This window comes from Brachyhypopomus gauderio, chromosome 15, assembly GCF_052324685.1.
Source record: "Brachyhypopomus gauderio isolate BG-103 chromosome 15, BGAUD_0.2, whole genome shotgun sequence".
NCBI lineage: Eukaryota > Metazoa > Chordata > Actinopteri > Gymnotiformes > Hypopomidae > Brachyhypopomus > Brachyhypopomus gauderio.
In genome coordinates this window covers 3,777,632-3,789,785 of record NC_135225.1, presented here as the reverse complement: position 1 = coordinate 3,789,785, position 12,154 = coordinate 3,777,632, and the positions used below count along the sequence as shown (strand labels likewise).

Here is a 12,154-nt window from a genome sequence, read left to right as displayed (position 1 = left end):
GGGAAGTGCCTGCCGGTCCTGAGATGGTTCATGGTGTGGACTATGATCCCATGACCTTCTCACTGTTGCAGTGGTGTGGACCATGACCTCATGACATACTCAGTATTGTAGTGGTGTGGACCTGCTCACTCCTGTAGACCTGCTCACTCAGCTGTGCGATGTCAGGCCATAAGGTGAGCAGTGTTATATTCAATATATTCATTGCCTTCTTTTTCACCTTGTTGTCCAGCGTTATGAACAGGGGCTCTTCTGTCTCTGTCGTAAGGTTCGCTGCCTCGTACCCCTAGCCCTGCCCCTCCGACGTCCAAATTCCGGCTCCCTACTGTGATCTGAACCAGATCTTCAGTCCGGTCAAGTCACGCGACTCTCCCGTCATAGGACTACCAACTGCGCCATCCAGCTGAGAGACAATTCAGCTCCTCCCCTATGCAAGGACTCCTTCTCCGTCTCGCTGTCCCAAGAGTGACGCAGAGTGATCGAGCAATATATTCATGCAGCTCAGGCACATGGTGGTTCACACACCTGCCTGCCTCAGTTAATGTCTTCTTTGTAAAGGATGGTGGGTTGAGGCCTTGTGTAGGCTTAAATGCCCAATTACTGAAGTACCCCAATCCGTTGCTTCTAGTCCCTGTGGCACTAGTGCAGTTTTAAGGCACCAAGTGCCAAGTTAGATATACGCGGTGCCTACTACTTGATTATGGTCACTCCAAGTACCTTTTTTTGCATTTTATATCTTCTGTTTTCCAGACATTCATTAACAAGGTCCACTAGGAGTTCCTTGGTATTGCCTACATTGATAACATGTTGGTCTATTCTTCCATCCTGGGAGCTCCTTGCATCTTATATAAAGTAAAAAATAATAATAATAAAAATACATTTGTATTGACTGCAGACTGTAAACATTCAACTCTCTATTTATTAAAATTGTTTTGATGACATTTAATTCAAAGCTGCCTAAGTCATCTCATGTTTTGCAAGTGACGGATTTCGTATTGCAGTAGGCTATTGTATCAGTGAACCTCATCAAACCAGGTTATCAAGAACATTTGCATTTCAAACCAAGCAATGGATATTATACTTTAGGTATCATAAAAATAAGTTTGCCATTGATCACATGGGATATAGTAGGCTAATGTAGTCCATGGGTGAGTTTCCCGAAACGTTCGTAGCGCTAAGTACTTCTTAACCTCACGTTTCATACGAGGTTACGAAGTACTTAGCGCTACGAACGTTTCGGGAAACCCACCCCATATCTGTACATTATAATGGGAGTGCCATGGCACACAGGATACTGATCTGGGGTGGGTTTCCCGATAACGAACGATCTTAGAAAGTTACGAACAACTTTAAGAACGACGTAACTTTAAGAACGCCAAATTTACGAGTGTTTCCCAAAAGCCTTCGTAGTCTCCAAATTTACGAACGAGTTCTAAGTAGTTCTTAGTTGACTCCGCCTCTGCAGCTGCACTGGAAAATCTCCGCTAGTCGAAAACCGAACCACCGATTTACATACATTTTTTCATATTACGCCGCAAAAGCATCATTGGCAAAATGACAATCATAAAAACTAACAACTAATAAGTGTTGACATTTCAAGTATAAGGAAAAAATGAGTAGAACATATTATTACCTTTGCAATTGTGACCGATCGTAGGCTTTTATCAAGGCTATAAATAGGGCACACAATTAACCTTTCACACGTTATTCAAAACCCTGGCAAACAAGCAGAGAAAATGAAACTTTCTGTCGAGTGAACTGAGCCAAAAACAAAAGTATAGTCTACTGTTTTCAATAGCTCGAGGAAGTTCATCAAATTCAGAAAAAAAAAAAAAAAAACTGTAGTCAAGTCAAAAATAAGGGGACAGGACTCAGAAAGGAGAGGGCTAAGACTCTAAGACTGGTGGAGGTCAAATGTCCACAAGTGCCTTCACTGATGAGGAGGAGAAGGCACTGGGGATAATGGGCCCCACAGCTACTGAAAGGACACCAGGGGATTTGATACAAGCTTCAGAGTGGATACCCATATATATATTTTTTTTTAACTATATATATATATATATATATATTTAAAATATAAATATATTTTAAACTATATATATATATATATATATATCTTTTTGCTGCATGGCGAAGCAATACTTTAGTAACAGCATGCACACATTTATGTCAGCTTTGCTTAGTCCGTGGGCATCACCAACAGTCTGCAGAACAGTCTGTGGCATAAAATCGGAGGGCGGTCAGTAACTGCGTCGTGGAGCTAAGGGCAAAATTCTGTATTCAGGCGAACTACATGGCTTCGTGGATTACGTCGTCTTCTTAAATTATGTCTTCTATTCAAAGCCAGTACTCTGAAGAGCTGCTATGTTCATCACACAAGCACAATTGCTAGCCTTAATCCAAGTTACTTATATGTGCTACCGATTAATCAATCCATTTTATTGGTTAAGTTAAAACAAGCTTAATAGGCCAACTTGTATCCATTTATTTGCAAAGAATACATTAATTTTGAGTCTGAAACGCTGTTGACTGCACGATGACGAACGGAGAGACTTAATTAAATATTGGGAAGATATAAACTAATGCTAAATAATTCAAAGTAGTACATTTGATTTCTGTTGACACATTGTGGTATATGCGATGTAAATACTTCAAAAGAAAATAGGCTACTAGGCTAATTATACACATAAACGCAAAGGTAGTAATGCCGTGATTAAAACCCGCGCGAGTGAAATTAGCGCCTCTATCATTTTTGAAGTAGAACTGCACGAGAGCTTCGAGTTAAGAAGTACTTAGTGAGTTACGAATGGGTCCGGAGATTCTTAACTTACGAACGACTCTAAGAACGACGTAAGTTACGAAGAGTTTCGGGAAACACTCGTAAATTTAAGAATATTCGTAAGTACGAGGTTACGAAGTACTTAGAGTTACGAATGTTTCGGGAAACCCACCCCTGATCTAGTTCCCTAATCAGATTCCAGGTCCAATCGGACTTGCACGAAGGAAGAAACGTCACGTGCGTGCACGAGTCTGTTTTCCTGCACATTTCTGGAGATAAACGCCATTACTGTTAATGTATGGACTTGGGACTCGGGCGATGTCGCCTCAGAAAGGGGAGCGAACCTTCCCGACGACGTTGTTGTGGCGGCTGCCACTTTGACATTTTGAGATAATGGAGGAACCGAATGATTTGAGTCGACTGTGCACTTTTGAGAGTTTTAAGGAAAGTTGTCCTTATTATGGTTTCGGTCTCGACCAGAGAGACATTATACAGCGTGAATTCACACGGATTAAAGGTAACCGCTGGTTATGCAAACGCGTCTACTGCCTTTCTTGGTGAACGGTATAAACCTGCAAAGATTTTTTTTGTCTTGCTTTCAAAATCATATCGAAGTTTTAGTGTAATCTTATCATCTCTCAGTCAAAATATAGTAGTCGTAGCAAATCTATGGATAGTAGCCAACTGTTTTTAACTTAAAACTTTTTAGTTAGTTTTGTGTGATTTGAGCGCCGCCTGTTGGTTATCACACGTTATTATGAGAAACGAGAAACGTGTCCTGTTTTCTTCACACAGATATTACTTACCTTGATCATGCTGGGACAACACTGTATCCCGAATCACACATAAAGACGTTTCATGAGGATATAACCAGAAATGTATATGGTCAGTCACTGTCATACATGAATGACTAAGATGCCTAAATCAACAAGACTGCACAGTATTCCACATTACCTGTTGAGTTTTTAGAATTCATACACCTGAGCATAAATGCGTTTCTAACTAACCTTTTCTCCCAGGAAATCCACACAGTCACAGTCCCAGCAGTCAGCTGACACATGACACGGTGGAAAGTGTCAGATACAGGTAGTTTTATACTTAACTACTTTTCCTTTTCCTACTTTATAAATCTGCTGCAGCGTTTCATAAAATTTCATGAATTAGAGTCGTCTATTGTGCTGGTATGATTGGGTAGGTTTGGTAATATCTCATAGGTTGCGTCGTAAATACTCAAATAAGATATGCTTATCAAGTGCAAAACCTGAAGACACAAGTTATTAAAAATGGGAGATATGGGAACTAGTTTCGATGTATTGAGGGATTTGTAAATTTATCAGAAGGTTTGTTTATGGGGAATTATTTGTAATCCCAGTTACTGAGATACATTAAATGATAGCATTCTGCTTCTGTGAAATCCATTTGTCAATCAGCCAGTGCCTTTTTGGAGTTCCTGATGCAAGACAGTTGTTGAAAGGCTAAATCATTTTTTTGCATACAGCCATGAAAGTTATTTATACTTTTGTAATGAGCCACAGAAATTGCTCAAATGTCTCACAGTATAATAAATAAAGTGAATAACACAATGCAGTCTTGGTGGGACACAGCACTGCAATTAACAGTCTTCTGTCCTAATGCATCTGACAATAAGTCGGCAGGTTGAATGATGTGTATTGAAACGCAGCATAAAGCTACAGTAACGTTCCTACCATTTCATAAAAGCATTAATGAACATTCCAGAAATACCTGCGTTTCTGCATTAATCGCTCATGAAAATGTGGTTTGAATTATAGGCAAATGCAATTTGCTTAAACGAATAACAAGCAAACTGAACTTCAGCACAGGACACATCTTTTAATGGTTCACACAGTCTTACATGAACAAACTTGGTGCAGCTCTAAGCAAGGGTCAACCCACTCTGGTCCTGGTGGGCTGGAGTTCAGTAAAGTTTGACCGTTTCCCTGCTCTAATGCATCAAGGTTTTGGTTAATAACTAAATATAGCAAGTGTGTTTGAGCAATGAAATCACTAACGTTAGCTGGACTTTAGCTCTTCAGGACCAGAGATGGACCCCCTGTTGCAGGGTAATAGCATATCTAAAACCTAATTGGAGTCGAGTGCTCCAGTCAGTAAGATATGATTGGAGAGGAGGATTGGACGTGTTTTGCCCTATAAAAGGGCAGGTTGATCACTGAATAAGTTTCCCTTATGGTTAGTTACTGTTGTGTTAATGCTAATGAGAATAACCACGCTGATGAATTGAAATTACAGAGGCCCTCAGAAGAAAGGTAGAAAAACACGAGGCTGAAAAAAGCTAAAGGGCTACAAAAGCATTTGTAAGGTCCTGCATGCGCTTCAGTCCAGAGGTCTACAAAACAGACAAGTGTGATGTAATGGAAGATCCAACCACATTTTATAAGTGATTCATGCAGAAGTCCAGATATTTCTAATGGTTTCTTGCAGCTGAATGCTGAGGTCCTCCGCGACTGTGTTGCTTTTAAAGGACTCGGTTCTTAGCGCGGGGTTATTTTGTCCTGCAGGATCCTGGAGCACATGAACACCAGCCCCGAGGAGTACTCTGTAATCTTCACTGCCGGCTGCACGGCTGCTCTTAAACTGGTGGCTGACTCCTTCCCCTGGGTCTCCGCCTCAGCCGAGGGCTCGGGAAGTCTGTTCTGCTACCTCACTGACAATCACACGTCCGTGGTGGGCATCCGTGGAGTGACTGGGCCTCAAGGAGTTGGAGCGGTTCCTGTCTCACCTCGGGACGTGGAAGCAAGAGCCCAGAATAACCCAGTGTCTGGCAGTAGTGAGCGAGCGTGCCTGGCACCCCATCTTTTCTGTTACCCAGCCCAGAGCAACTTCTCCGGGCGGAAGTATCCACTGAGCTATGTGAGGGGCATCCAGTCTGGGCGCCTCTACCCAGCATGTGAGCACAGGGGTCGGTGGTTTGTTCTACTGGACGCTGCCTGTTTTGTTGCCTGCTCACCATTGGACCTGAAACAGCACCCGGCCGATTTTGTGCCCATCTCTTTCTATAAAATGTTTGGCTTCCCCACTGGACTCGGAGCCTTGCTGGTGAGGAATGAAGTGGCCGGGCTGCTGAGAAAAGGCTATTTTGGCGGAGGGACGGTGTCTGCTTATCTGGTTGAAGAGGACTATTTTGTCCCCAAAGCAAATTTGGTTAGCAGGTACTGTGGATTGCAAAGCTTTCTTCTGTGTGGTTATGAAAATGTTAAATTAAGGGTTGCTCTCATAGGTTGTATTGTTTAGTCATGGTATGTATGGTTTTTGTATTTACATAATTATTAGATTTGAAGACGGCACTATACCATTCCTTGACATTATTTCTCTCCACCATGGTTTTGATGCCCTCCTCAAATTAACTGGTAAACGTTCAAATCTTTCCTCTTTAATGTTTTGCTCTTGTAAAGGTTGTTATACAAATTATTTCACACTAAACCATATTAATGGTGGCCATTTTGGTCCCCAGGAGGTATGAGGAACGTCCAGCTTCACACGTTTGGTTTGGCACGTTACACGTACATGATTCTGTCTTCCCTGCGCCATAGCAATGGGCGGCCTGTGGCGCGGATCTACTGTGACAGTGAGTTTGAGAATGCAGCTGAGCAGGGAGCTGTGATTAACTTCAACCTGCTGGACTGCCATGGACGAGTGGTTGGATATTCACAGGTTAGTCATCTGTGGAGAAAGAAATTGGTTCTTGGGAGTGTTCGGACTTTCAGACTTTCAGATTTGTTTTCTTAAAGAAGATTCAATAGAGTTAATTCCACGAGACAAATGCTTTATTAAGGTTATTTTCTCAGCTCTGAGGCTTAAAAATGCTGACTTTTATTTATTTATTTTTTCCTCAGGTAGACAAAATGGCCTGTCTGTTCAATATTCACCTGCGCACAGGCTGCTTCTGTAACACTGGGGCTTGCCAGGCCAATCTAATCATCAGCAACCAGGAGGTAAAGAGGAACTTACAGGTCAGAGAGACACATGATTTGAGAGGAAGCCTGGAAGGCTACATAATACATATTTAACTCATTGCGTTCATCTTTTACTCCTTGACGTATAGTATCATTTTTGCTGACAGAGATGACTGTCTGATCTGTTGTATTGATTTTGCTCCAAGGCTGGCCATGTGTGTGGGGACAACATTGATCTCGTTGAAGGGCGGCCAACCGGGTCCGTCCGGATATCTTTTGGGTACATGTCATCGTTTGAGGACTGTCAAAGATTTCTAAAATTTATCGCCGACAACTTTGTAGCTAAACCTCTGAGATTTGACCAGGAGAGACTGTCAAGGCTGCAGTCGTCGTCAGCAGAAGGTTGCTCTACATCAGAGGAGCTCACCACAGCACCGACGCCTGTTCCTGGGAGATGCATCCTGGGTGTTTCTCCAGCTCCCATACCTGAGACCCTGGCGCAAGAAGCTCTTATAAAGGCTGAGAAGAACATTGGGAGAACGCTGACCAATATCTTTATATATCCCATTAAGTCGTGTGCAGCATTTGAGGTACAGTAAGCGTTGTTCCATCTTCAATCAAAAAGCATCATATTTATCAAAAATGCATCTTAGTGATATAATTCATGTTTTATTATCTTTTGTATCTCTTTCCTTGCTGTGCTACTTGGAATACGTGAAATAAAAATGAAAAATCTCTTTACCTGCCTAAATGCGTGAAACTAGTTACTGTATATACGTACTTCACAGGTAACAGAGTGGCCTTTGGGACCACAGGGCCTGTTGTACGACCGCACGTGGATGGTGGTGAACGAGAACGGGGTGTGTTTGAGCCAGAAACGAGAGCCCAAACTGTGTCTCATCCACCCACACGTCTGCCTGGCCTCCAACACGCTAAGCCTGCAGGCCTCAGGTCAAGCATGTCCGAACCACGCCGGCCACACGGCGTTACTAACTACACGAGGCCCTTAGCACACGCATCTCTGATACACAATGAGAATACTAAAAGAGTGTTCAATGTTATCTCAGGTATGGATCCTGTCTGTCTTCCCCTGGAGACCAGTGTAGAAGGCTCTGGTCCGAGAACCTGTCAGAGCAAGATCTGTGGAGACAGGTGATTTATTCATGCATATTGCTGTCTCTGTTTAATACACCAATGTAAATTAAATTGATGTCTTGTGAGATATACTTCTGACTTTGACAATGTTTAAAATATTTAAATATACACATTGAGACTGGCAGTAAAATGGTTATTTTTCCCCTGTGTGAAACATATATAGCCATGTGGCTGGCTCAGGTTGGTTGTAACTGTACACTTTGCCTGGATCGTTATGGAGATGTAATAATTATTGGACCTTCTTCTTGTTTCAGGGTGCAGACCCTCGACTGTGGGGAGACAGCTTCACTTTGGCTCTCTGAGTTCCTGGGGAAACCGTGCAGTCTTATTAGACAGAGTCCCGATTTCATCCGGAAAATGAAAATGGGCCAAAAAGAAGGTAGAGTTACGGTACAATAAAGATACCAGAACCGCTTACAGTAGTAGCCTTTCTATACACTGATTAAAAACAGTTCATTTACCAAAATGATTTGCCAAACTGAATTGTGGACGATGTCACCACGTGAATGGCTTACTTTAACAAATTCATGTGTTGTTGCTTTAAACTATGTTATCTACATAACGCATTTTTTTAATTCTTTAAAAAATATATATTTAATTTAATAGATAAACATGTGATCTAGTCTCCTGTATAACTACAGAATTTTTCCATTCTGTGTATTTTAGCAGTGCTGTTACGAGCCATTTGTGATGTTGGACTGTAACTGATGTGATGGAAGCTGTGATGCAGTTTGTCAGGCCAAACTCAGTCCTAATAGTCACAGTGACTGAAGAACACTGCATCAAAATATACTGTATAGCTACCTAGTTATTAGTTAAAATTGCAGTATTATGACTGCATGGTGTAATGGCTGATAAATAAAATGTAAATGATATGTGGATGCCACTTGTTTTTGATGTTGACATGATGAAGATCAGATAAGAACTGGGTCACTTTGTGTTAACATAGACTCCAGTGCTAAAGTCGTCCATGTTGGTTTGTCTTCCTAAACGGTGGTGTAACTGAGGTGTAAAGCCAGTGTGGCAGTGTGACCATGTGCTCTGTGCTGTGCAGGGGTCGACCCTGCTGCCCTCTCTCTAGCCAATCAGGCTCAGTTTTTGCTGATTAACAGATCCAGTGTTGGCCTTCTGTTGGATTACATCATGAACAGGTACTGACCACAAAATCCCACTACACGTCCAAATCGTATAAATACACTCAGAATATGTATTCCTGCAGTGTGTTCGGTATATATCTTGGTATGGCTACATTTCCCCTTTTGATTTTATGTTCTGTATAGGATGAGCTTACCGACGTCATGCAGTGGTGTTTGCCTGTGTCTTCCCACAGACAGGACAGCTCAAATAATGGCGCAGCCATTGACATGCCTCAGTTAATTCATCGTTTCCGAGCTAACCTTGTTATCTCTGGCCGGGAGCCATTAGAAGAGGAGGAATGGTCTCATGTGAAACTAGGACATGCACTCTTTCAGGTTAGCTTCAGCCATGCTTGTCGTGATCACAAACAACTTAATTAAAAAATATGATGATGTACGTCGTAGTGCTTAAAATGAATCTTTAACAGCAGCACACATAAACATATTTGTGAAGAAGCCAGATGATACTGAGGACATCCTGGGTTCTTGTACTGTTTTCTTTAAGGTGGCTGGTAGGTGTGGTCGTTGCCAGATGATCGGAATAGATCAGGAAACTGGTAACAGGTCCCAAGAGCCACTGAGGTCCCTGTCTGAGTACCGGAATGGGAAGGTCAGTAATATCTCAATGGATTAAGAGTATTGTGTGTAATGATCTCATCATACATCATATACATCATCTAGATGTAATTAGATGTAAGAGTATGTATGTAGATATTGTATTAGTAGCTGATTTGCTGCAGTTTGGAATAACTTAAATTACAGTGGAAATTGTAGGCCTGAAGAATTTGTAAATTTATTCAAACAAATGTAAACATATTTCCGTTTTTGTTCTGTTGTGAATAAATATATGAATGATGCACTGATCGTATGTCCCTTACTTTAGCATTAGCTGCATTATCTCCCCCTTCACAGGTGACGTTTGGTGTTTACCTGCTTCATCAACCACACAGTAACCCCGACGCACATCTGACTTTATCTGTTGGCTCCCAGGTTATTGCACACACACTAGAATAGGCACATGTGTTTTAGGAATCCAGAGTTACTCTAGAATTGCTTTAATTTTTAAATGTAAATCATCGTAATTTAATATTTTTTAAATATTTTTAAATTTTTTATAAATTTTAAAACTTTCTCTAATTATTATGGCATCAGGCCTGTTCTACAGACTGTATACACATACACAAGAATTTTCCCAAAGTACATAAACAGAACTAGTTCTTACATACTTTCCCATTTTATTCCATTTTATTCTTTTATAAATTTTGTTCTAAAGAAGTTCTGTCTCTCAAGTTGTACCTGGGTATGCGTTACAGTTTATGAACCAATTAAACTCTAAATCTACCAAAGCATGCATCTAAATCTACCAAATCTACAACATCTAACCAGGGAGGATATGCATGATTACATGCAACAATGTGTTACATGGTTGAACATGTAGTGTGCATATTTTATGTGTGAAATAAAGCCAGTGTGTTTTAGTTATTGATGCCCTGCAGTGTGAATATTCCCAGCCACCTCGTAGCCTCTCGCCTGGGGGGGGCTGGCTAATCACAGCCTTGCTCTGCAGTGAAGTTCTCCTTGTCAAAGAAGGGCCGACTCCCACACAGAGCCACTCCTGGATTCTGAGATCTGCCCCAAAAACACCAACCCTCTCCAGACAGTCTCCTGTTGTTGTCCAAGGACAGTGTAGGGACTGTTACTGTCAGCTGAAGACACGGGCCTGGCTGAGACACTAACTGGCACGTGTTCTGCTGACAGGAGCTCTGTTGTTGTTTGTCTTTTTCTGACACGTTAATAATCAAAGCTAACATTAGCTGGCCAACGGAGAGATCATTTCTGCACAGTGTGTTGTGCAGATCTGAAGTACATTTTGAGGAATATTATCTGCTGCTTAATTTGAGGTAAGATTACATTTTGAACACAAGCAATGCATAATGTTACAACTGCTAGCATAATGTTAGAAATAATTTGAGTAGTGATTTTTGTAGGGCTTTTCTGCATAGTGGATAGTATCTATGGAAAATCCCATGACATGATGTCAAAGCACATTAGAAAATTTGTTTTAATTCCACAATATAAATAAGCTGTGTTAAAATTTCAGTATTTAATAACATTTTCGGTCTTTCTTTCTTTGTCAGGCTGACCTGGTTTTGCTTTCATCTACTGAAAATGTTTATGAAATGATTTATTGTCATTGTAAAATTACACTGGTCTATCCAGTGTCAAAGTGCCACACTGTTTTTGAACCATTTTGTCATACTCATGGGCGACCAGAACACTAGAGGAAAGACACAAGCACTCTTCATGTTTAGTGGTGGACGTGATGACACAGAAATTGATGGGCAGGGAGGCTGAAGTAACATTGAATACAGAGCAGGAAGCACAATTGACAGCATTAAGAAGGGACATGTCTCTGTCTGCCAGTCAAATACCACAAGCCAGAGTTTGTTGCACGACCAAGCACAAACATGATTAGTTTCCTGGGAGCACTGAGTGGAGATCAGAAGTGTTGGTCTTTAAGCTTTAGCATATGCTATACTGAGCATTAAAAATGACCACAGACTAAAGATAGAGACTAAAGATGTCTCTGTGGTAGAAAGGTACATGGACTGAGCACGTAAAACACAGTGAAAGCAACGCTATCTGTTTGGGGTTTTTTTTTTTTTTTTACACAGAACAGGAAGTTGTTTAGCTTTGCTGTTTTGCTCAGCTTGTGAATTAGAACAATGCTACATGTGTAAGTTATATAAAACTCTCCTGAATTAAAAAATCCTGTCACCCTGTTGTCATAACCCTAATATTTGTCAGCACACCAGCAAGCAGGGTCTAGATACTCTCCCAGTCTTGCGTCCATCACTTCTGGACATCTGGAAATAAATTCTTTAAACTTATTTTTTAAAGTTTGATTTTACCCTTGTTTTAAAAATTCAACTGTAGTCAATAGTGCTGGCCTGATTTTCTGTTTTGAGGAAGAAAAAGAAGCTGCTTCTTTTAATCCAAAATCCATACCTGTCAAGTCTCCCGTTTTGGCCGGAAAACTACCATATTTTACCCCTCTTTCCCGTCGTCCTGCCGTATTAATATTTTCCCGTAAATTTCCCGTATTGTACTATATATCTTAAAAGCATTCAAGTGCCTCTCCAAACTGAATTATG

General features: G+C 41.1%; 2 protein-coding genes across 9 annotated transcripts in view; one reads left to right on the top strand and one right to left on the bottom strand.

The window, feature by feature from the left end:
- Positions 1–12,154, bottom strand: part of LOC143476349 (poly(rC)-binding protein 3) — a 32,339-nt gene that overhangs the window by 11,914 nt on the left and 8,271 nt on the right. Inside the window, exon 1 of the mRNA XM_076974498.1 lies at positions 1,631–1,766. The gene's annotated coding sequence lies outside the window, so the exon portion shown is untranslated. Of the gene's footprint in view, positions 1–1,630 lie in introns of the transcript that reaches the window.
- mocos (molybdenum cofactor sulfurase) overlaps positions 2,646–12,154 on the top strand; it is a 17,930-nt gene continuing 8,421 nt past the window's right edge. For 2 of the 8 annotated variants that reach the window (XR_013121274.1, XR_013121272.1), the window contains exons 1-15: positions 2,652–3,293; positions 3,572–3,661; positions 3,796–3,862; positions 5,314–5,964; positions 6,086–6,162; positions 6,267–6,466; positions 6,649–6,765; positions 6,915–7,298; positions 7,497–7,659; positions 7,776–7,860; positions 8,118–8,242; positions 8,918–9,014; positions 9,194–9,335; positions 9,505–9,609; positions 9,912–10,900. Coding sequence is in view for 1 of the 8 variants with exons in the window: in XM_076974495.1 (XP_076830610.1) it covers positions 3,170–3,293; positions 3,572–3,661; positions 3,796–3,862; positions 5,314–5,964; positions 6,086–6,162; positions 6,267–6,466; positions 6,649–6,765; positions 6,915–7,298; positions 7,497–7,659; positions 7,776–7,860; positions 8,118–8,242; positions 8,918–9,014; positions 9,194–9,335; positions 9,505–9,609; positions 9,912–10,013 (2,529 nt within the window). In the remaining 7 variants the exon portion in view is untranslated. Of the gene's footprint in view, positions 3,294–3,571; positions 3,662–3,795; positions 3,863–5,313; positions 5,965–6,085; positions 6,163–6,266; positions 6,467–6,648; positions 6,766–6,914; positions 7,299–7,496; positions 7,660–7,775; positions 7,861–8,117; positions 8,243–8,529; positions 9,015–9,143; positions 9,336–9,504; positions 9,610–9,911; positions 11,775–12,154 lie in introns of those variants that run through there. The other 6 variants (XR_013121273.1, XM_076974495.1, XR_013121275.1 and 3 more) reach the window with 6 other exon arrangements.